Source organism: Beauveria bassiana (genome assembly GCF_000280675.1).
Source record: "Beauveria bassiana ARSEF 2860 unplaced genomic scaffold BBA_S00004, whole genome shotgun sequence".
Classification (NCBI taxonomy): domain Eukaryota; kingdom Fungi; phylum Ascomycota; class Sordariomycetes; order Hypocreales; family Cordycipitaceae; genus Beauveria; species Beauveria bassiana.
In genome coordinates, this window is record NW_007930839.1 from 1,519,938 (window position 1) to 1,541,114 (window position 21,177).

At 54.7% G+C, this 21,177-nt stretch overlaps 10 protein-coding genes across 10 annotated transcripts; 4 read left to right on the top strand and 6 right to left on the bottom strand.

Moving 5' to 3' along the window:
* Positions 1–151: 151 nt before the first annotated feature.
* Positions 152–3,422, bottom strand: BBA_02262 (phosphatidylinositol 3; the record flags this gene model as incomplete). The annotated part of the gene is made up of 5 exons (XM_008597359.1): positions 152–191; positions 255–459; positions 540–2,979; positions 3,039–3,225; positions 3,343–3,422. The coding sequence occupies 5 exons, from the start codon at positions 3,420–3,422 to the stop codon at positions 152–154; spliced, it is 2,952 nt and encodes a 983-aa protein (XP_008595581.1).
* A 1,277-nt stretch (positions 3,423–4,699) lies between these two features.
* On the bottom strand, positions 4,700–5,521 carry BBA_02263 (DNA polymerase epsilon subunit C; the record flags this gene model as incomplete). Its single annotated transcript, XM_008597360.1, has 1 exon — positions 4,700–5,521. The coding sequence occupies one exon, from the start codon at positions 5,519–5,521 to the stop codon at positions 4,700–4,702; it is 822 nt and encodes a 273-aa protein (XP_008595582.1).
* Positions 5,522–7,903: 2,382 nt separating this feature from the next.
* Positions 7,904–9,299, bottom strand: BBA_02264 (Arylacetamide deacetylase; the record flags this gene model as incomplete). Its single annotated transcript, XM_008597361.1, has 3 exons — positions 7,904–8,631; positions 8,699–8,777; positions 8,835–9,299. The coding sequence occupies 3 exons, from the start codon at positions 9,297–9,299 to the stop codon at positions 7,904–7,906; spliced, it is 1,272 nt and encodes a 423-aa protein (XP_008595583.1).
* A 1,638-nt stretch (positions 9,300–10,937) lies between these two features.
* On the top strand, positions 10,938–11,697 carry BBA_02265 (Protein of unknown function DUF3605; the record flags this gene model as incomplete). Its single annotated transcript, XM_008597362.1, has 2 exons — positions 10,938–11,094; positions 11,177–11,697. The coding sequence occupies 2 exons, from the start codon at positions 10,938–10,940 to the stop codon at positions 11,695–11,697; spliced, it is 678 nt and encodes a 225-aa protein (XP_008595584.1).
* An 81-nt stretch (positions 11,698–11,778) lies between these two features.
* BBA_02266 (DUF788 domain-containing protein) lies at positions 11,779–12,267 on the bottom strand (the record flags this gene model as incomplete). Its single annotated transcript, XM_008597363.1, has 1 exon — positions 11,779–12,267. One exon carries the CDS (start codon positions 12,265–12,267, stop codon positions 11,779–11,781), a length of 489 nt encoding a protein of 162 aa, XP_008595585.1.
* Positions 12,268–13,792: 1,525 nt separating this feature from the next.
* BBA_02267 (tetratricopeptide-like protein) lies at positions 13,793–16,335 on the top strand (the record flags this gene model as incomplete). Its single annotated transcript, XM_008597364.1, has 2 exons — positions 13,793–16,207; positions 16,261–16,335. 2 exons carry the CDS (start codon positions 13,793–13,795, stop codon positions 16,333–16,335), a joined length of 2,490 nt encoding a protein of 829 aa, XP_008595586.1.
* A 1,224-nt stretch (positions 16,336–17,559) lies between these two features.
* Positions 17,560–18,082, top strand: BBA_02268 (histone H4.1; the record flags this gene model as incomplete). The annotated part of the gene is made up of 2 exons (XM_008597365.1): positions 17,560–17,569; positions 17,781–18,082. The coding sequence occupies 2 exons, from the start codon at positions 17,560–17,562 to the stop codon at positions 18,080–18,082; spliced, it is 312 nt and encodes a 103-aa protein (XP_008595587.1).
* A 397-nt stretch (positions 18,083–18,479) lies between these two features.
* On the bottom strand, positions 18,480–19,228 carry BBA_02269 (trafficking protein particle complex subunit 2; the record flags this gene model as incomplete). The annotated part of the gene is made up of 2 exons (XM_008597366.1): positions 18,480–18,786; positions 18,906–19,228. 2 exons carry the CDS (start codon positions 19,226–19,228, stop codon positions 18,480–18,482), a joined length of 630 nt encoding a protein of 209 aa, XP_008595588.1.
* Positions 19,229–19,405: 177 nt separating this feature from the next.
* Positions 19,406–19,805, top strand: BBA_02270 (54S ribosomal protein L31; the record flags this gene model as incomplete). The annotated part of the gene is made up of 2 exons (XM_008597367.1): positions 19,406–19,685; positions 19,753–19,805. 2 exons carry the CDS (start codon positions 19,406–19,408, stop codon positions 19,803–19,805), a joined length of 333 nt encoding a protein of 110 aa, XP_008595589.1.
* A 344-nt stretch (positions 19,806–20,149) lies between these two features.
* Positions 20,150–20,794, bottom strand: BBA_02271 (nuclear cap-binding protein subunit 2; the record flags this gene model as incomplete). Its single annotated transcript, XM_008597368.1, has 3 exons — positions 20,150–20,498; positions 20,563–20,655; positions 20,703–20,794. 3 exons carry the CDS (start codon positions 20,792–20,794, stop codon positions 20,150–20,152), a joined length of 534 nt encoding a protein of 177 aa, XP_008595590.1.
* Positions 20,795–21,177: the final 383 nt, after the last annotated feature.

The following is a 21,177-nucleotide window of genomic DNA, read 5'->3' on the forward strand; positions in this document are numbered from 1 at the left end:
AAAAGAAAAAAGAAAGAAGAAGAAGAAGAAGAAGAAGAAGAAGAAGAAGAAGAAGAAGAAGAAGAAGAAGAAGAAGAAGAAGGGAACATAAGAGGAAGTAGAAGAGGACAATTACGCAACAGACAGTTCATGTCTTGCCATACCATGCTTCTTAGTATATGCCCTGTGTTCGGTATTGAAAAGTATCGTAGCTGCGCTCCCGTCAGTATGCAACGGCTTTCGGTCAATAAGCAAGGGTGGGGGGTGTCACGCACAGTCGTGTATAATAGCTTCCAAAAGACTTTGCAATCAGATCCGTCTCGACAAACTGCTCTGCTTCGTCGGCGCTCAGATGCAGCTGGAAGCGCTGCCTCAGGGCGCTCGTCGCCGTGGCCACGCCGACGGAGAAGCAGGGCATCTTGGATTCGCGGCCCATCATGGCAACTAGGTCGATGATGTAGTCTGCGGAGCGACGCAGCGCTGTAATTGTCACCAAATTAGCTTCGTTTACTCTTCTTCATCATGGTACCCGCAAGAGGTCGCGGGGGGCTCTGCCGTACCTTGGAAAGCCTGCTTGCAGAGCTTCTTATAGTCTTCGTAGTCGGGAGAGCCGAGGCCGCCGAGCACGTCGACGTACTCATGGGTGAGCTTAAAGGGGGCCGCCTCGAAGCCGACAGAACCAGGCGAGTTGGAGAGCATGAAGCCGAAATCAATATGAATAATGTGGCCCTCGCTGTCGATCAAGACGTTGCCGTTGTGGCGGTCCTTGAGCTGGAGCACGTACGAGATGACGCTGTAGGCGGCGAGCGAGCGCTTGAAGGCGTCGACGCCCGCGCGGTGCGGCCGGCTGCCAGGCTCGCCAAACGCCTTGAGGAAGTGATCCTTGAGCGTCGCGATGCGGTGCCGCGGGTTCTTGCCCGCCTCAATCGACGCCATCGTCAGGCTTCGCTTGAGCGAGTGCAGCGACACGCCGTTGGTAATCGTCTCGATCAGGCCCGACGACTCGCCCGTCACCAGGATGCGCATCAGCTTGACCCAAACGTCCACGCCGGCGTCGACCCAGATCTTGTGGCACACGTGGATGAGCTGACACGCAAACGCTTCTTGCCGCAGGTCTGCACCTGTCTTGACAATGACACTGACAAGGTCCCAATTCTTCATCCACCCGTACGGCGACGACTTGCGGATGCGTTCTTTCTTGGCCTCCCACGCCTCGCCAAACACGGCCGCGCTGGGGTCGTCGCGGTCGCCCCGCCGCTGCACGCCGCCCGTCTTGAAGTCGTTCTCCATGCGCTCGCGACCCGCGCTGGCATTGAGGTTCGTGTCTACGGGTGCGTCTTCATCCAGGTCCGGGTTGCCGGCGGCCGCAGACGCCGCGGCTGCTGCTGCTGTGCTGGCCTTGGCCATGATGGTGTCAAAGGTTGGGCCTTGCTCGTCTGCATCAAAACTGCGCTCCTCCAGGGTCTGCATGGAGGCGATAATCTTGGCGCGGATGGCGGCGACCTCTTGCTTGGGTCGCTTTCCGCTGGTGGCATCCAGCTGGGCCAGCATCTGCGACGCTGTGCGCATGTGCGTGGCGAGAGCGGAAAAGTCTGGCTGGTCGGTGGACGCATTTCGGTTCATCTGCAGCGTCATCTTGCGACGCGAGCCGGGGCTACTGGATCGCGATCTTGATGCGCCCGAAGTTCGTGGGGTAGCGGCGTCAAGGGTGGTGGAAGACGTTGTTGCTCCGCTAGACAGCCGCTGGGTGCCATACGGTAGCGTCTGCTTGAGTGCCGCACGCGGCTGGCCTTCTTCATCCAGCGACTTGATTAGATTAGAGCTGCTGAGGTCGCCCGAGGTCGGTTCAAAAACACTATCTACAGCGGTCTCGGGCGGCGGTGTCGCCTGTGCTGATTTTGGAAGCTCGGACGACAGGTCAAATAGACGCTTCGAATTCCCGCGGACACCAATCAGTTCCGGCAAGAGCCGCTGGTTGTCTGGCGTCTCCGGATCGAACGTAAAGTCTTCCCTGAGCACCTCAACCATGAGTAGATATGGTACCTTTTCGGCACTATTCAAGACAGTTGCTTCGGCTGGGTTCAGGCGAACAATGCGATGATGTCGGCTCTTCCCTGGAGCGCCGTTTAGCAAAGTGGGCGGGCATATAACAGGAACGTCAATTTCGGCAGGTAAGTCTCGCGCAATAAGGGCCAGCTCTGCGCGGAGAGCGCTCATGCGAGCTTGCTTAGGTACTATAACGAGACGGTTGGAAATGCCCTCGAGCGCCTGTAGGAATTGTGTCTGGGATCTAAAGTAGTGCTGCCTTAGCAGCCGCGTCTTTTGTATCGAGGACAGGTTGCCTGTGGTTTTGGAATTCTTTGTGTGGTGCGAGTGTCTGCGGAGGATGCTATCGGAGTGGGTGCGCGGTGCGAGGCCAGCGGTCAATGGGGGCGTCTCGGGCCTCGTCGTCTGTGGCGGCGAAGGCAAGGGAAGCGATGCCGAGCTCGACATGGCCTCGGTCTGGGCCATGTTCAACGCAGGCGGTCTCTTCATCTCCTTTTGTAATTTCGATTTAGGGGATGCTGTGGTCGCCTGGATAATTGCTTTTGCTGCGACAGTTCGACCAGGCGAGGAGATTCTCGCGCTGGGCACGCGGCTATCCTTGCTGCGTTTCGGTCTCGCATTGAGAGCGGTGACGGTCTGCGGTTTGCCCGGCTTGCCATCGTCGGTTGTTTCACTGACCGCAGCGTTGGTTATGGGCTGTGGCTTGCGAGCCTGTGCGACAGCAAGCGGACCGGCCCATTTTGGAATCATGGGCAGGGCGACGCTAGCGAGGACGAAGCTGGAAAGTACAGTGACGGGGAGGACATTTTCCTTAATCCTCTCGTGTCGACCGACGTCATTGAGGCCAAAGACAATGTGCTGCACCTTGTTATAGACTCGACGACACGTTTGGAAGGCGGTGGACTGCGGATTCGAGGATAGATCGTGAAGATAGGTTTGGAAGAGCCAAAAGGTCTGAAAGCAGATTAGCCACGTTGGCCGCAAAGACGGGACAGCAATGTGGCACGGCATACCAGCAGAGCCGCGGTAACGGATTCCTCGCAGAGATCGAGAAGAAACTCCTCGAGCGCCATGGACTCATTGTCCACGCTAATGATGAGGTGGCATAGCTGCGGAAGGAAGAACTCAATGTCTTCGTACGGGAACTGGCGCAGCTTATTGCAGAGCACGTAGTGAATGCCTATATGGTCTGCGTAGCGCCTGTCGGGTGTGAGCAGTCAAGGAATCCTCAATGTCAGTCAAACACAAGTCCAGCGAGTCGAGGCCAAGGGGGGATGCGCGCTCCCCGTGGGCGGCAGCGGTAGTGTGGATGCTTACGAGAGGTAGGAGACGGGAAGAAAAGGGTTGGAGTTGAAGACATCAGAGTCAAAGAACCGCTGCAGAAGCTCCCACGACATCGGGCCGTTATGGTCAAGGGAAATGCGGCGAGAAGACGGCGGCGGCGGCGGCGGCGGCGGGGAGCGGGCGGGCGAACGGGGATGGACGTCGGGGATCGGATTGGGGCTGCCGCATTTAATATACGCGAGATGGAGGAGGTTTTGGACGAAGTTGGCGGCGAATGGGCGTGATTGGTGTGGTTTGGAAGTGGCTAGATTTCCCAGACTAAATCGACGCGGGTTTGCATTTCGTTGGAGAGGGGCGACGATGGAGACGACGGCTTGTCGGCTTGTCACAGAGTTATGAAGTGGTATGAATTGACACTTTTCCTATTCTTCGGTTACACGTTGATTTCCATGATTTAATTGTTTATATTCCGGACGTGAATTTGCCCCTTGCAGAGTTCAAGGAGGAAAAAACCAGGAAGGCGGAATGATGTGCGCAGCGAAGCTTCAGCAATACATGCATGGGCGGAATTGAGGGGGAACGGCGGCAGCGGTGGAAGCCGTACGAATTGTAGATGATGACCTGTCCACAGCTGTCCACGACCACTGAGCTCCTCATCCTGCTCCTTTACGTTTTCCCACGGGTGATGGAAATCCCCTTTTGCCCTATTATTACCGCGTACCTCTTTGGCAGGGTTCCCTCTTATACTGACCCGCTGCGTGGGCCACGCGTGCTACGTATTTGGCGACGCCCACCCGCAAATTCTGTGTGTCCAGCCGTATTATGACGACGGTTTCTCAGTGCTCTGTGATTTTTCAGTCGTGTTTGTCTTCTACCCAGATTTGTGCGCGTCACCCCAACCGTTCTCAATATCATGGTGTTTCTATCTATGTTCGTGCTTCGCAGACCTGCAGCTTGCCCGCATCAGCATGCCCGCGACTGCGAGGTACCGCGCAAGAAGCATACCTCACCGACTGCATCCAAGACATGTGCTCCAAGCAGTACGACTCAGGCGCAGCCGCACACCCATGCACGAATTTCCTTGTACCACCGGTTGAACACAGGAGAATCAAAAAGAGTGAACGAGTGCATGAGTGCATGGATTTGAATTAATAAGTAACCATAACACTCGGCAATTCGCCTCGTCGCGCGAGAGAAATGCTTTCACCAGGCATGACGCCGCTTTCTAAACCTACTTTAGTACCTTGAACCCATGCAACGCCGTATAATATGTTGACCAGTAGAAAACGCCTGCCATCTTGTTTCGTAGCTTCGTTTCGTCGAGCTCGCCTTTCATGGCCAAAATAGAGGGATTGAAGAGAGAGAAAAGCAAGACAATGACATGGACCAGCTAACATGTCTTCTTCTTTCGACCGGCGCCTCGCTCGCCTCGTCTCTTTTTAGGCTGCTCGTCTTCGGTATCGCTTTCCACCTTTGTTTTGGCCTCCTTCTTGGGGCCTTCCTTTTCGTGTTCAACCCGGCTCACAATGTCGCGCAGGAAATCCCACTGCTCGTCTGACTCGACCACTTGCTTGAGCATGGCCGCGGTGACGCGCTTTGACCCCTTGTCCTTGGCCACTTCGGCGCTCTTGGACACGAGTTGGATCATGAAGAGCTCTAGCGCCTTGCCAACCGCGATAGGCGTCTGTTGGGCGACCTTCCCAACTTCTTCGTCGGCCTGCATAATCCGTTTAATTCGGGCTGTCGGAAACTTTGTCCTGACCATGGACGAATCAATAATGGGAGGTGCGGGCGGTAAAGGCTCCTTGGCAGCTTTGCGAGGCATCTTTGCGGCTGGTTCGGGATCGGGTGAATGCCGGAGAGTCGGAGGGTACGGGTCGGCAGTAGCTGTCGACACGGGAAGCTGACTTGGGCCTTGTAAGGGATACTCGTGACCGTAGGATGGCTGACCAGCAGATAGTTGCGAAAACGACTTATGGTGCGGCAGGCCGGGTGGTTGGTACGAGTTGCTGTCAAAGCCGTAAGCTGGGCTAAAGCTGGTCGAGGTGGGAGGGATGTATGACGAGGTGTAGCCAAAGGAGGGAGGCTGGAAATGCTGGTCGTGACTTGAGGGTCCAAGGTCGAGAGGTGGCGCTTGGTCGGTGGAACCAGAAGTGAAGAAAGCAGAGAAGTCGGGGGACTTGGGAGCGTAAGAAGTGTCGTCGGCGGACATGGTAAATAAATTTGGGCCAGTGCTGGTGGGCCTTGATGTTAGCGACAAACCAGGGCGGGCCGGGGAGGGAGGGGGCCTGCTGAGCAAGGCTGTAGCTGGCGGCTTGCTGTGACGAGGCTGTTGTAGGCCGATAAACGTCAATGGCCGTTGAACTGTCGGACAATCAAAGCCTTTTTTGTATTTCCCTTTTTGGGGAGAAAAATGTATGTCAGTGTGGACGGTACTCCCTTCTCGTGGAGTGGGCAAGGGAGCTTCACGCTGGAGCTAGCTGCGGTGCTGCAAGGTCAAGTAGGTAGGTAGGTAGTTCAGCAGTGTGGCGCGAGGTCCTGTCGTAGACCGGAATGCGACAGCCGGAGATGTCGCAGTTGGACTATGGGGTGGGTTTTGCGTTCCAAAACAGGTACTCGACTGGTTTGTCTCCTTTTTTGTTCCTTTTCTTTTGTTCGAGGCTTGTTATCGATCCACGGCGTGGGCAGTGGTCAAGTCAGTCAATGGCTGCGCTTTGTTTGCGTGCGCGACGGAGGCGTTGTGCTATTTAATGCGGGCGCGATGGCGGGGCAGTCTGTTTCCGGCCGGTGCTGCCCACGGTTCAGGACAGTGACAGGGCTGCAGAGTAGAGGGCGCGTCGAGATGGCAGATGCATGGGAATACGAGGACGTACCCGTGCCAAGAATTCGATGATGGACGGACCGACGACGAGGGTGAGGGTGAGGTGGCTTGCGGCAATGGACTATGTCGACAGACGGAGGTTTTTGGGAGGGTGTAGGGCCGTGTGCGCCTGGGGCTGGATCTGGCCCGGATGAAGGATGAGGGATACAAGATGAGTATAATTGGGGGCTTGTGATATTTCAGATGCGCGTCGGAAAATTATTGGACAAATGAGGGTGACAAGTGGCGAAAGTGGCAGCGTGCAGCAAGAGACTCAGTGGGTGGCGGCGCGTCAAGAGGAATCTGGTAGTTCGGGTGCCTGTTGCTGTTGGTTTGGTTGGTGTCTGTCTGTATGGGGTTTTCCAGACGAGGGACTCCGCCTGTTTATATGCACGTCGTGGGCTGACGGGCTGGCTGATGGTGCAGCTGCAGCTGCAGCCAGCCCATTAAACCAGCGCTAGTTTTGGCCAGGCACCACCTATTTGCTACCAAGGTGGTCTGGGTCTGGCCAAAAACTGGCCTCAACAGCCTTGTCATCGGGGTGCCGAAACAGGCTACCTTATTCATTGGTGCCTAGGTAGCGATGGGCCCTCTTTGGACTACTCTTACTGTACTCCGTACGAGTCGTACAGTACCGTAGGCGCCTGGCAATCGTCCCGAGTCACTTACGAGTCGCAACTGAGTCGCCACATTTCCTTGCTTGTGCCTCAAATGCAGTAGTTCAGCTTGAGTGCCAGGTCGCCAGGAACTGCAACTACAGCCAAGTTGGGTATCGAGTCAATCATGACTGTAGCTCGAGGCAAGTTGGGTATCGAGTCAACCAAACTTGCATGTTCATGACCTCGAGCAATCGATTTTGCGTTATTTTCAATGAGCTTGCAATAACAAGAACCAATCATCTAGTTTGGGCAGCCAGTCTGCAGCTGCACTTGGGTCAATGGCCCTGCTAGGTCATGAAAGGCCTCTTACATTAGGCTGCTCATCTGTCCATTTTATAGACACTACCAATCTATTATAGTCAACAGCCTCACTATCTCTGGTCATTCGTAACTGCATAAATCAGGTTGGCGCCCAAAGTTCAGCGGCGAAGTGCTGACGAGTAGCGAGTACCTCATCATCCTGGCCCACAGTAAGCAAATCCAGGGTCTATCAATAAAAACCATTTTATGGTTTTTTTTTCCTCGCATACTTAAACATTACATTCTTGCCAGTAAAGTAACGGACAATGCATGAAATGCCTCCACCAACTTGTAAGTGGATGCAAGTACGGATACTGGTACCAAGAACTTGGGTGAGTGGGTCCTCCAATATGCCGTTTCCCCACCGTGGAACAAGTTACCACTCACAATTTTTGAAAGTGGCATTCCCAACCTCCGTCCTCCATCCTTCAACCAGCCTCTCTCGAAGCCTTGAAACTGAAGCTCCTCGCTCTGCATTCTCAACAATGCTCGGCCTCCCTCCACCTCCCTTCCTCTGCTGCACCCGGCTCGTACGTACACCATGTTGCATATAATCATGCATCCAGCACAAACACAACACATGCAATCCAAAATGATGTCAACAATTCATGAGCTTTATAAACTTGGTGAGACGTGCGCCGCGAAGACGAAGCCGCTTCTGCGGTTTTTCCGCCGACTCTGGTTCCCGACTCGCTCACCAGGCCACGTCTGTGAATGCCTACTTGATCTAATCTGATTTTCTCCTCTCAACAAACGCTCTTCATGCCGCCCCGCCTTATGCCAACGCGCTTCTAATTTCTCTGACTATAGACTGGATTCCTAACACGCGCCGCTCCTTGGTCGTGCAAAACTGCAGCGAAACGACCGGCCACACATGCACGCCGCCCGCGTCCATTAGCACCCGCACCTCGGTGCCGCGTGATTTCTGGTGCTGAATCAGGTACTTGATGTCATCGGCCAGCCCCTCCTCCTCGCCGTACGTCACGATGTAGCCGCGCCCCGGCCGCGCCGCCTCCCAAATGCCCTCATCCTGGCAGCTGCCCGGCGATGCGGGCGCCTGGTACAGTCCAACCCCCCCGCCGCCCGTATATAGCTCGGCGAAGCGTGCGAGCGTGTCTGGCTGGATGTAGTCGAGGCTAGATCGCCGGTGCAGGTGTGTCTTTAGCGTCACCCACGGCGAGATGAGCAGGCCCAGGTCAGGGTGCCGCAGAGGCTCGTCGCGCAGCTTGCGCGCCGCGAGCTCCTGCAGCAGCGTCAGCGTCAGCATACCGCCCGCCGAGTCGCCGCCCACGCAAATTTTTGTGTCGGGGTCGGCCGCTGCGAGGACCTCCTTGTAGGCTAGCACGGCCTCGTTGAGCTGTCCCGGGAAGTGCTTGTCCGGTGCCAGCGTGTAGTCGAGGCTGAAGATGGCCGGGTTCTCGTAGCCCGCCTCGAGCAAGCTGCTCTGCACCGCGAGCTGGAACTCGAGGTAGAACTTGGCCGAGAGCACAGCGTAGCCGCCACCTATGTCATGATCCCCGACGTTAGTCTCGCCATAGGTAGGAATGAGTTAAGCATCGTGATGCCTCACCGTGTATATACAAGAGGATAATGTCGTGCCTCTTGGTCCTGTCATGTCTGACCCAGATGCCCTCTGTTTTCTCGGGGCCCTACGTCACGTAAGCTATCAATGCACGTCCCATGTAGCTACTCGCAACGCCGCGTACCTCTTCCAGGACCTTTTCCTCCACCTGCTCATCATACTTCGTCCAGCCGTTGCGGTACGCGCGCCACTTGATGACTTGCGCCGCGGCTGGGCGGTCCGTGACGGCGCGCAGCACGCGCGGGTGTAAGTTGACGGCGGACCAGCGCAGCAGGCGCAGTGCAAGGTCCTCGGCAATGTTGGCCTGCTGCACGTACAGCGGCCGGTTCTTGCGCGCCGTCAGGTATCGCGTCCACACTAGTTGGAGGGTAGCTTTGGGAACTTTTTTGTTGTTTTTTTCACACAAGGTCAGAATAAGAAGGAAGCTATCAAGACTGTCGAGGTGAGGAAGAGGAAGCCTACAGAATACGAAAAGAAGTTTCAGAAGCGCAATGGTTCCGCGTACAGGTCCAGCTTGCCGGATGACCTGCGGCGTGATGATGCCGAGGGTCACGGCGTGGTCCAGCAGGGACTGCGGCTCGAAGATCATGGCTGTGGAAAATGACGGCGCAGTTCTTGACTTGCCCAGGACTGACTGAATGAACAAAGGCAGATTATGAAGATGCGTTATTCTCAAGACAGGGTAAATAGGCAATAAGGCGGCCAGGTATAATCCCACGCGGGCTTGCTAGCCGGTCTGAGCGCCAGCTTGCCGAAGCGGACCTCCGTCGCAGGCCAAGTTTTCCCGCCGTCCCCGGCTGATGATGAGCATGCGGGAATGGAGATTCAAAATGCGGGGAGAGGCGATCTGGCAATCACATGTGCCAATACATTGGCAGGAGTCTGCAGTATCTGGCTTCATGGAGAATAAATACATGTGCCCTTGATAACTTGGCCTTTTTATTTCTTTCTTGCTTTCCTCGCGACACACTAATCGAGCTCGGCATAGATGTTGGTAAAGAAACAGTGCTCGTATGTAACTGGAAGGGAGGGCTCGATCATGGCAACGGGGAGCGACTGTTCGGGTTTATTTTGAGAGCAGCAGCTCTGGATCTGCGCGAGCTTTTTGCCTCGGTACCTTGAGCTTTGCTGTTCGCCCAGGTACCCGATCGCCACAGTTGCACCAAAAGGGTCGCAAGGTTTCAGATCGATCTCATTGTGGCGCTAAGAATTATGGTACCTCGAATGGCCCAACGCCGCAAGTGAAGCGCTTTGTATGCTCTTGACAGAAAGCCCTCTAGTTATTCAACTAAAACAACTCTTGACTTCTAATTCAATAAGCACCTACTAATGTAGTTCACTTGAACACATGATGCCAGCTTCACGTGCAGCCACCACCTCTCCAATCGAGACGGTATTGCAGGGTAAGCGACGACGCTCATTTCGCGCCGTTCGGATCAACAAATACCAGTGTCCAAATGCTAGCTTTTTGGAATCTAGCGGGAGCGATTTATTCCCCTTTCAGTTCTTCAAATACCAGTGAGCAATATGAGACATGTGGTGAGTTCATGCGGACGGGCCGACCCTACCGCATCTGCGCAAGGTCCACTGTCCCCCAATTGGCATTCCAGTCGAACAACCAAGCCTTTGATCGTGCAACCCATCCTAGCCAAATGAATTGCAAAAGAACGACAGAAATGATTGTCCGGATCACCCTGGACCAAGTATCTCACATTAACGCAACACTCTCCTTAGCACCCGCTAACGAGGCGGCTTTGCACGGCTCCTTAAGAGGCCCGGCCCAGTCTCGGACAGTGAGATGACAGTTACCTAGTAGGAACATCGATCAATTTGCCGTAAGCCACTCGCTGCCTAATTTCTCTAGCGTTGTTAATCATGTTATCAATATTATCGTGAGTTCATATTGCTATTGTCCACTCTTATTCATCTCATTGACACCAATGTGAAAGTTGGACTTCTTCTCTTGTCACGCTTGGCGCAGCATCTGGCTCCTAAAAATGGGACCAGCCGTTTGATTGATTACGCGCCTGACGCGTGACTGTCGACAAGTGTCTTTAGGCATCATTTTGAGGCGTTTTCTGACAGAAAATAACTAGTCGCCAATAATCTGACGTACATTGCCCTCTTGTGCGACATCGGTTCAACTCTGAACCCTGCGCGAACCCCCACGAAGGCTCACTTCCGCTGCCCCTCACCGACTTCACCCCGCCAACTCGACCCCGCGAACATGGCTACATGTCAAAAGATGGGCGATAGCAGCATCAATGGAGACTCGGTGCCCTCCAAACCCGCATTCAATCTCACCAATGTCGACAAGTGGATCCTGCAGCAGCCGGATGAGACGTTCAAGAAGCATGACTGGGAGGATTTGAGGAGAATCATTGGTGAGCAATCCCCGGCGGCGAGGCTGTGGCCGCCGCACCCGCCCAATATACATGGCACGGACTGACTGAGTCGGACTTGCAGAATCGAACCAGCTGCAAGACTTGAAACGGACGCCTACAGAGCTCCGCAAGTATCTGGAATGGACCGCGGGCATCAAGGAAGAGTACGGCTCCATGACAGACTACCTCATGAAGAACCGGCTACCGTCCGCATGGGGCCAGCCGCCCTTTACGCCTGCGTCGACGGTGCCAATGGCGGATGCGTCAGACTACGCGATCCTGCTCAACGACTGGCCGTACGCGCTGGCGCCGGGCATCACGCACGTGATTGTGTGGACGCGCACGCGGATTCCGGCCGACGACGACCGCGGCGACATGCTGCCGGAGAGCCGGCGGCTGGTGGGCGACTTTGTCCGGCGCACGTTTGCGGACGCTCTCGGGCCGGGCGGCGAGGACAGGGTGCTCTGGTTCAAGAATTGGGTGGCGTTGCAGAGCGTGCGCGCGCTGGAGCACTTTCACGTCCTGGTTAAGGACGTCGATCACGATATGCTGGAGAAGTGGACGGGCGAGCGGCCCAAGGCCAAGCGACCCTGGGAGGAGTAGAAAATGCATAGAAGTTGTATAGATTTTATTTGGTATAGCCAGGTAATATACAGTGGGACATGTCATTTGCTGCACCTTCAATCATGCTGCTCGACGCTGTCTGCGGTTGGCCGTGGGAGCAGCCGCCTCGGACTGTCCCTGTCCCTGCATCTGCGCGAGCTGCGAGCGTCCGAAGCCAAGCAGGCCCGAGGCCATGTAGACACCGTACGCGGGGACGACGGCCCAGAGAGCCCAGCCCCAGCTGCCGACCAGCATGACGAGGATGGCGGCGGCCCACGTCACCCAGACGACGTCAAACATGTACTCGGTCAGGCCGGGGGCGGCCAGGTCCTCGCCGGCCGACTTGAGAGCGCCGGTCGCGGCGTCGTGGCGGGGGCGGCCGGAGCGCTCGAGGACAAATTCGCAGGCGAGGGCCGGCGCGGAGAGCACGCCGTAGAGCACGAGGGAGCGCGGGCGCAGCAGAAAGTGGGAGGCGAGGAAGACGAGGTTGACAATGGCGGAGCCCAGGTGCAGGTTATAGAGTGCGGCGACGTTGGCCTTGGCGCGGTCTTTTTTCGCTTTTTGCGCCATTGCGATGGTTGTATGTGTGGGCGCTTGCGTGTAGGTAGACAGTCGTCTGGGAGGTGAGAGGATGAAGGACGCTGAAGCTTCTCGTGTGGAACAAGTTTTCGGTCTCGACTGCTGGATTGGAGCGCCGTGGCTAGTCAAGAATGGTGGCTATATGGATGCTGAGAGAGAAAGAAAAGAGGAACAAAAACTGGCAATCCAAAGCGTAGATTTTGGCCGTGTCTCTGAGTGATGAGATGACGTTACGGCAACGATCGACGTCAAAAAGTGTGGTGGTGTTGGCGATAAGACTGCGAGGTTGGGATAGAGGCCGCAGTGGGGCGGGGCAGCTTCCAGCGAGCCAAGTCAGCGCCACAGCGAGAACACCAGCCCCCCCTAAAAGCCCCTATGACCGCATGCAGCCAAGCACTGCAGGTGCCTGTGATTCCCCCCTGCGTCCGCTGTAAAGCTCCCCTGCAGCTAAAGCTGAAGCTGGTGATGTGAGGTGACGCGATAACGCGATAACCCGCCACTCTATGGACACTCTCCATTATTTCGCTCTCGTAGAAGTGTATACTGAAAATTTTGCAAAAGGTTGGTAGTAAAAATGCAGTATGCAATAGGATCTGTGGTCAATGAAGAGTGAATCGTCTTACATTAAAAAATTGAACCGTCTCACATTGTCCTTTTCTGCGCTCAACGGTTCTTACTGCTTGCAGCTCTTGTGCTGTGGCGTTACCTACCTACCTAGCTCGTCGCTGTTGCTGGGCGCACCACCGCACCACCAACCCGCTGCTCTTTTGTCCAATCAAGCTCGAGCTCCTCACAAAACAACTGGCCGCGCAGCCGCCGACCCATCCTTCCTCGATGCTCCCATTTGACTCTCACGCTGCATCTCTCTTCGGCTGCCCGAAACAGCACTTTGCTGGCCTCTTTCTCTCAACATCTAGCTGCCTCGCGTGCTATGATGCCGAGGTCCCTTTGACAGTGCATTGTTCCCGAGAAGCCTGCCGTTTCTTCGTCGTCGCCACCTTCTTGGTCTTTTGTTTGCTGCGCTGCGCTGTTCGCGTGCACTTCACGACTGACGATAACCGCCCGAAGCTTTTCTTCAGATCGCTTCCGACTCACCCGCGACGCTATTCTACCACGAATCGATTTTTTCCGTCATTTTCGTTCAGATCTTTCGATCAAGGCGCTTCCCGTCGGGCGCCTTGACTCTTGACTCTGTTGTGTTATTTTGCTGCCGTCTGCCGCCCCGCATACGTTACCGAACTCAACATCACAGCGCTTCAGCATCTAGTGGCGTTGCACCATCAGATACTCGTCGTGCCAGTCGAGTGAGCAATCGAATAATCACTAGCTCCGGTCGAACCAATCGCCCTCGAGCACGCTCTCCGGTGCAATCGCTTCGCTAGCCCGCGGACAGCTCTACACGCCCACCTGACTGTATCATACAACTCTCTTCTCCATGGCCCAGTCACGACGGTGATTCTGTCTTTGCATTACATCCGACGTGACTTGCGCTCCGCTTTGGAAAGCTACCTCTGCCATGGCGCCAAGTCAGACGGCTGTCTCTGGCCTGTTGCGCCAAGTGATACAGCATCATCTTGACAACGCTTCTTACGACAACGCACTCTTCTTTGCCGAACGTTTCGTAGCCCAGGATCCGCGCTCGAGTGATGCTACGCACCTCCACGCCCTCTGTCATTTGCGCCTGGGAGACTACCGCTCCGCCTATGATGTCGGAAAACCGATGGGATACCGTGGAACGAATCTAGGATGCGCCTGGGTATTCGCGCAGGCATGCTTGGCTTTAGAACGTTACAAAGATGGCATCACGGCACTCGAAAAATCGAAAATCCTCTGGTCCTCCAAGGGTAGCTTGGGAAAGAGCGGTACTCTCTTACGCACAAGCGGTCCAGATGCAGCTGCCGTGCTGTGTTTACTCGGCAAGCTATATCGCGGTTACGACGACAAGAAGAAAGCAGCCGGCGCTTTTGAGGAAGCCCTCAAGCTCAACCCTTTCCAGTGGGATGCTTTTACGGCGCTCTGCGACATGGGTGTCAATGTGCGCATCCCCAACATATTTCGATCCTCTGACTTGCTCGCTCGCAACTTCGACTCTGAAGCGGCCCCAGCTGCCAAAACGCCCGCCTCCCTGGCTAACTCTAGCACACTCGAGATGGCACCCAAAAAGTCGTCATTGCGGAGTCTCACATCCGACCCGGGGTCTGACCCGTTCAACGTCGGCTTCTCCTTGTCTGAAGCAGCGAGCCCTCTTGCCGACGTCTTTTCAGAATCCACAGACGGCGATTTGCTGACGAAAATCCAGAGCGCGCGACTGCGCCTTGGTACTTCAAGTAGCAATTTGTCACTATTTGACGTAACCGAAACACCCCCCGGGCCCTCTAATGGAGACGCATCCAACAGACTGGCTGGTGGCCACGAACCTCCCCAAGCGCCACCTCGACGAGCACGCCAGGCTCAAGGGATAGATGCAGGCTTCGAGGCGCCGCCACGCATGAACTATCGATTGGGCGCTAAAAGAAGCACACGATCAGAGGATCGAGACGTGCAACAAGCTGTAGAGCCCATGACTGACGCTCCGGCTCCGGCTGCCGGTACTACACGAGCGGCGGCTTTGTCGACGGCGGATAGAAAACGAACACTGTCCGGTCATCCCGTATCACGCACAGCTAATGTTGACGATGCTGGCACGAGAAGAAGCGCACGACTTACTACGTTTAAGCCGTCTTCAAGGGCCAACTCTGGCGCTGCCACCATCGGAGCTTCCGCCGGCCGTGAGTTGAAAAAAGCTAGGCCGCCCATCTCCCGAATTGTACGACCTGGCTCCAGTGGCGCCAATGTTGGCCGCGTAGTCAGTGGCAATCGAAAACCAATAGATGATCACGCGGATGTAGATCACGGTGAGGCGTCACGCGTGCGTGAACCCGCAACCTCGACGCACACTGCAACACAACCCTTCCAACCACCCAAGCAGACGGACGATGGAGCTAAGATGGAGGAAGCCGTTCGATACATAATGGATGTAATGAAGAAGCTGGGTAATGGCTACTACTTCTTGTCGAGGTTCCAGTGCCAAGAAGCATTGCATGCACTGAACTCTTTGCCACTGGCGCATCAGGGAACGCCGTGGGTATTGGTTCAGATGGGCCGCGCACATTACGAGCAAGCCTCGTACGCGGAAGCTGAAAAGTTCTTCAGACGGATGCGCGTACAAGCACCTTCGAGGCTCCAGGATATGGAAGTGTACTCGACCATTTTGTGGCACCTCAAGAGAGAGACGGACTTGTCGTTCCTGGCTCATGAGCTTGTCGATTCGGCGTGGCACTCTCCGCAAGCCTGGTGCGCCCTGGGCAATGCTTGGTCCTTGGCAAAGGACCCTGAACAAGCACTCAAGTGCTTCAAGAGAGCAACACAGCTGGACCCCAAATTTGCGTACGCATTCACGCTACAAGGACATGAGCACGTCACCAACGAAGAATACGAACAGGCACTGACTGCCTACCGACAAGCCATTTCTGCCGATAAACGCCACTACAATGCATACTATGGCATCGGTCGAGTGCAGGAGCGTCTTGGTGACAACGAAAAGGCACTAACCCATTTCCAAGCTGCACAATCCATCAACCCGAACAATGCAGTCCTTGTGTCTTGTATTGGAACCGTGCTTGAAAGACAAAAACAGATTATGCCAGCGCTCAGGGCTTACACCAAGGCTGTCGAGCTTGCTCCCAGGGCAGCCATGACGAGATACAAGAAGGCGCATGCGCTTTTGGCGATTGGCCAGATTGAGGAGGCTGAGAAGGAACTGGTCATTCTCAAAGATCTGGCGCCGAATGAGGGACATGTCCATTTTTTGCTCGGAACATTGTATAGGAGCATGAATGACCGGCAATTGGCGGTTCGCCACTTTACCATTGCACTAGCGTTGGACCCAAAGGTAAGATGCCGCGACGTTGGGTTACTGAACCCCTTGACTGATTCGTTGAATAGGCTGGCCCGATGATTAAGGAGGCAATTGAACGCTTCGAAGACGATATGCCCATGGACGACTCGATGATGACGTGATGTCAGAGGATGCGAGTTCCTGCGTCTGATGTTTTCTGACGAAGGCACTTTTGCATTGTTCATCTTGACCACATTCGCAACGCTGAACACCGTGGGACTACTGGTTGAAGTAGAGGAGAGTAAAAGAAAAGTGCAGTAGTGTACAACACTGGGTAATGATCTGTGGACGACATCATAGCACGTTTGCATTGGGGGGTTTTTTTTTCTTGACTGGGCGTTGGTTGGGATGGCATCATTTTTACTGTGCAACAGGGCAGCACCGAGGCGGACGCTGGGACTTTTGGAACCTTTACTGTTACTGTTTTGTTTTCTTTGGATCGCTTTCCTCTTTTCTTGGAGAGAATGAGTGGAAGGACATGGACACGAGGAGTTGAAGCAGCGCACTGGATATCCCAAAGGTTTCGAAAGGGCTCATGGCGAAGGAGGGCATAGGCACGCCGTTGGCAGTCTTGCTGTATTATTTGCCAATATTGACTTGCACTGCGTGTACAACATTTTAAAAGACCGACTTGAGTGCTGTAATTTGATTCTGGCTGTGATTTGGTATACATTGATAAAAGCAAGCTACGATTTCGAGAGTAACTACTGGACATGAAACGGAGCAGTCCGAAACGGGTTCGTGAATGGTGTTGCGGCGATACGGTCCGCCGAGGCAAGGCTGCACCGTTTTCGCCTTTCCGCCTTTCCGCCTGCCAGGCAGCAAAGGCAAATTGAGAGGTACTTTGCAAAAGCCAGGCAAAATACAAATCTCAGATCTACTGCAGCCTCGAGCCCCCCTGACCAATGAGAAAAATCGGCACGTTTGGAAAAGGGAGCAACAATTGGCATTGTGTCGACGCGTCTTGTACCGGGTGATCTAGAGGTACAAAGTCTGTTGACACGCCCGTCCTCAAACAGGACTAGCGTTGTGTGCAGCTTATTTTCTCGCGTGGACCCATTATTATCAACGTGTTGATTGTGATTTTGCGCTACGTTTTGTTTTATCGGCGGGTAGGGGACAAAAAAAAAAAGGGAGCCCATGCTCCGGCTGATGCGGTGCCTGCTTGGCTGGCTGATTGTGCACGGCTATTTAGCAATCCAAGTCCCCTCCCACGCCCCCCCCGCATCTTTGGTCTCTCCTCTTTCATCATACTACCTTCCCCTGCCTGCAACAACACGTCTCTTCGCGTCAACGCATCAACTACATTTAACCACATCTAACCACATTCACACCTTTAATCCATCATGACTGGACGTAAGTTACAAATTTTTTTTTTCACCCTCGACTCGGTGATAGCGCGCGTGGCATTGCATCTCGACTGGCTCGGGGCTCGCGTGGTTTAAATGACGCGTTACATCACCGGTGCGGTGCATCTGCACTCAACGCGTCCACCGTTGCCATGCATCGTCAACACATCACAACACCCTCTTCTAGTCATTGTGTCTAACATTTTTTTCTCTTCCAGGTGGCAAGGGCGGCAAGGGTCTCGGCAAGGGCGGCGCCAAGCGTCACCGCAAGATTCTTCGTGACAACATTCAGGGCATCACCAAGCCCGCCATCCGTCGTCTGGCGCGCCGTGGCGGTGTCAAGCGTATCTCGGCCATGATCTACGAGGAGACGCGCAACGTGCTCAAGACCTTCCTTGAGGGTGTCATCCGTGACGCCGTCACCTACACCGAGCACGCCAAGCGCAAGACTGTCACGTCCCTCGACGTTGTCTATGCTCTCAAGCGCCAGGGCCGCACCCTGTACGGTTTCGGTGGTTAAACATCATCGACAAGCCTCGAACAGAGTTGTGTATCTTTGCGTATTCTCCATTGCTTTATATCACGGCTTATTGGGAAAGGCCCGGTCTAGCACGCGGATATGCTGACCTGGGGAGTCCTTGTTGTATTTTATTGGTTGATTTGAATGGCGTTTGATAAGGGATATGGCAAACCATGGATGGGTCACAGCAGCTGACTCGAAATGAAACTACAATACCAATACTTTTGCATCAAGTTGATAACGTGAAGAAATGTACCTTGTCTCGTAAAACCCCTGAGCCGAGTGAAAGAATTACACACAGCCTCGAAAGAGGCCACACAAAAATCAGCCAATGCGCCCACTCATAACTCGTATCTACTGCTTGCAGATTGCTCTAAGAACTTCCACCTCTCCAGCATCACAAGTATTTTCGTCCGGCGGCCGCCACACGCGCTCGAAAGATGGGGCTGCGCACCTCCATATTCTGCTTGTAAAAGGGGTTCATGATGGCCTTGACCCAGTTCTCGTAGACTTCGGTAAAGAACATGCGGATGGCCTCCTCGGTCGCGGGGCTCGTCGGATTGGCGCCAATGGCTGTCGAGGAGCGCGACGAGCCTGAGGGGTTGGGGGCAGGCGGTTGGTGCAGCAGCAGAAACTTGGCGCCGGCGCCGGTGACGAAGCAGGAAATGTAGTTGTTGAAGAACTTGTCGATGCACTTGAGGTACCTAGGGGGGAAGACGGAGTCATTAATGAGTTTTGGATTGCGGCAGCAGGCTGCTGCATCTGCATCCGCCTCGGTGAGCGGGACACCCACCCGTAGCACAGGGAAGAGAAAGAGACTCACATCTGCCCTTGTGACCACTGCACCTCCTCGACAACATCCAGGCTTGAGTGCAGGATAATCTGGTTCAGGTGCCGCACCTGGTCGGGGAAGCGCGACTGGCCATCGCCGCCTTGCTTGGACGTCCCAAACTCGTACTCGAACAGAGGGTTGTCCTGCGTGCCGACAATGGCAAAGTAGTAGCTCATTGTGTCGCCGTCGTCATCTGCCGTCCGCTGGAAGCCGGGAAGTTTCGAATGAAAGCCTTGCCCGTTTTCGCCTTGTTGCTTGCTATGGTTGGCAATTTGGAGCTTCCTGTCTGTCCCTAGGTAGAGTAGCCTCACCATAACTACCTAGCACCTTGGTCCACCTGCAGCCAATAATTTCGCTCCACTTTTTGTACCTGTTTCTGATCTGTTAGGAGAAAACCAGCGACGAATTGCTTTTCGAAATTAGAATTGAGAACTTCAACATTGTACCCGACAAAACCTACCCACACACAAGCAATCAGCGCCAAGCAAAGCATGTTTGGCCCGTTTCGCATCACGAACCCCCTCTCGGGCGGCCTGCTGTGGAAAATTCCCTGGCGGCTGTCCAAGTTCCAGAAGCGCCGCCACCGCATGCGGCTCCGCGCCGTGGACAGCGTCGTCGCCACGCTCGACGCGGCGCTTGCGAAACAGGGTCAGACGCTCGAGGCTGTCGAGCGCTGGAAGGCGGACATGCCCAAGGAGGAGGAGATGCTGCCCAAGGACAAATATACCATCTTTGACCGCAAGGCGAAGAAGTTTCGCAAGGGTATTCACAGTACGTTAAAAAGGGTTCCCACGACAATGGCGAGGCGCAATTGGAGACTGACCATCTTTTGATGCAGAGGTTCCCAAGTGGACGAGAGTTTCGCAAAGAGTCAACCCCCCGGGTTACTAATTCGAGGCGTGGCTACGGCGTATTATCGATGCCAATTTACGATGTGACGGGGGACAAAGACATGCTTGGTTCATGGTCGGCACATCATGTACAACAACAAGATTCATTTACCTACAGCTGGTCATGTTTTGATTTCAATGGAAACGGGCGAGTTACTTAGTCATGTACAAACGTCAGACGGTGGCTGTACGATTCACAGCAGCATGGTACAAATTAGATGAAGCAAGGCGCATAATTTGATTTCTGATAACCTTTACACACCTGATCCAGTTTCCGCAAAACTCATTGTTATACACGTTTAATAAGAAGCACACTCTGCATCTCTTGCCCTCCTCTATTCATCTTTATCTCTCCTCGCCATACTCCTCGCCCTGCAGCGCCCTGCCGACGCCGCCGCGGCCCTCGTCAAAGTCTTCGCGATACTCGTCGCGGACCTGGCCGCCCGACCTGCCGCGGCCGTACTGGCGGCCCTCTTCAAAGCCCGGGTCAAGATCGGTGCGGATGATGCGCTCGTCGAGCTTGGTGCCGCCCACGTACTTCATGCAGTCGAGCGCATCTTGATGCGTGTAGTACTCGACGAAGCAGAAGCCGCAGGGCGTCTTGCTAAACCGGTCCAGGCCCATGATCAGCCGCTTGATCTCGCCGCACTTGGAGAAGAGCTCGTAGACTTGCTCCTCGGTCGTGTAGAAGGATCTGGCGAAACAATTTAGCATAACTGTTGAGGGGAAAGAGGTGGAGAGATAGTTGGGCCGCGTACAGGTTGCCGACGTAGAGCGTCGTGGCGTCGGCTAGAGGATCGGGTTGAGATTGGGATTCTGAGTCGGCTTGTCTGTCGTCATCGCGGTCGCGTCTGCGGCGTCCCTTTTGACGTTGTTAGCATTGCGTTCTCATATTCACTGCATTGCCTGGGCGAGCCTTGCTTTGTTCTGATAGTATGCGCTGGGTCGATCTAGTCGGTCGACTGTCGAGCGAACTGGTGGAGCAGCCATGTCGGGGCTCGTCTTGTGTCGCCTAGAAGCTGCGCAGTATTCGATAGGGCGTTGATTCTATATCGACGATGTGGTTTTGTAGATCGCGGCTGTCGTTTGGCTGCACATGAGCTCTTGTCGCAAGGTGAGTGCGGAACAAGCGCCTGGCCGACCAAAAGGCTGAAGCTTCAGTAACGCGGTGGAGACCTGCCGTCTGCTCGACTCGCGAGTGGGTGTGAATGAGAGCTCCGAAAAGTTGTTACTGCGCAATAACGCGAATGGTGAAAAAGAAGGTGGGGATTGAAGCAAAGAATAAGACAGACAAGCTTTTGTTTATATTTTTGTAATCTCAGATTTCATGAATCAATGCTGCACGCTGAACAACCTCATCGGGATCTGGCCAC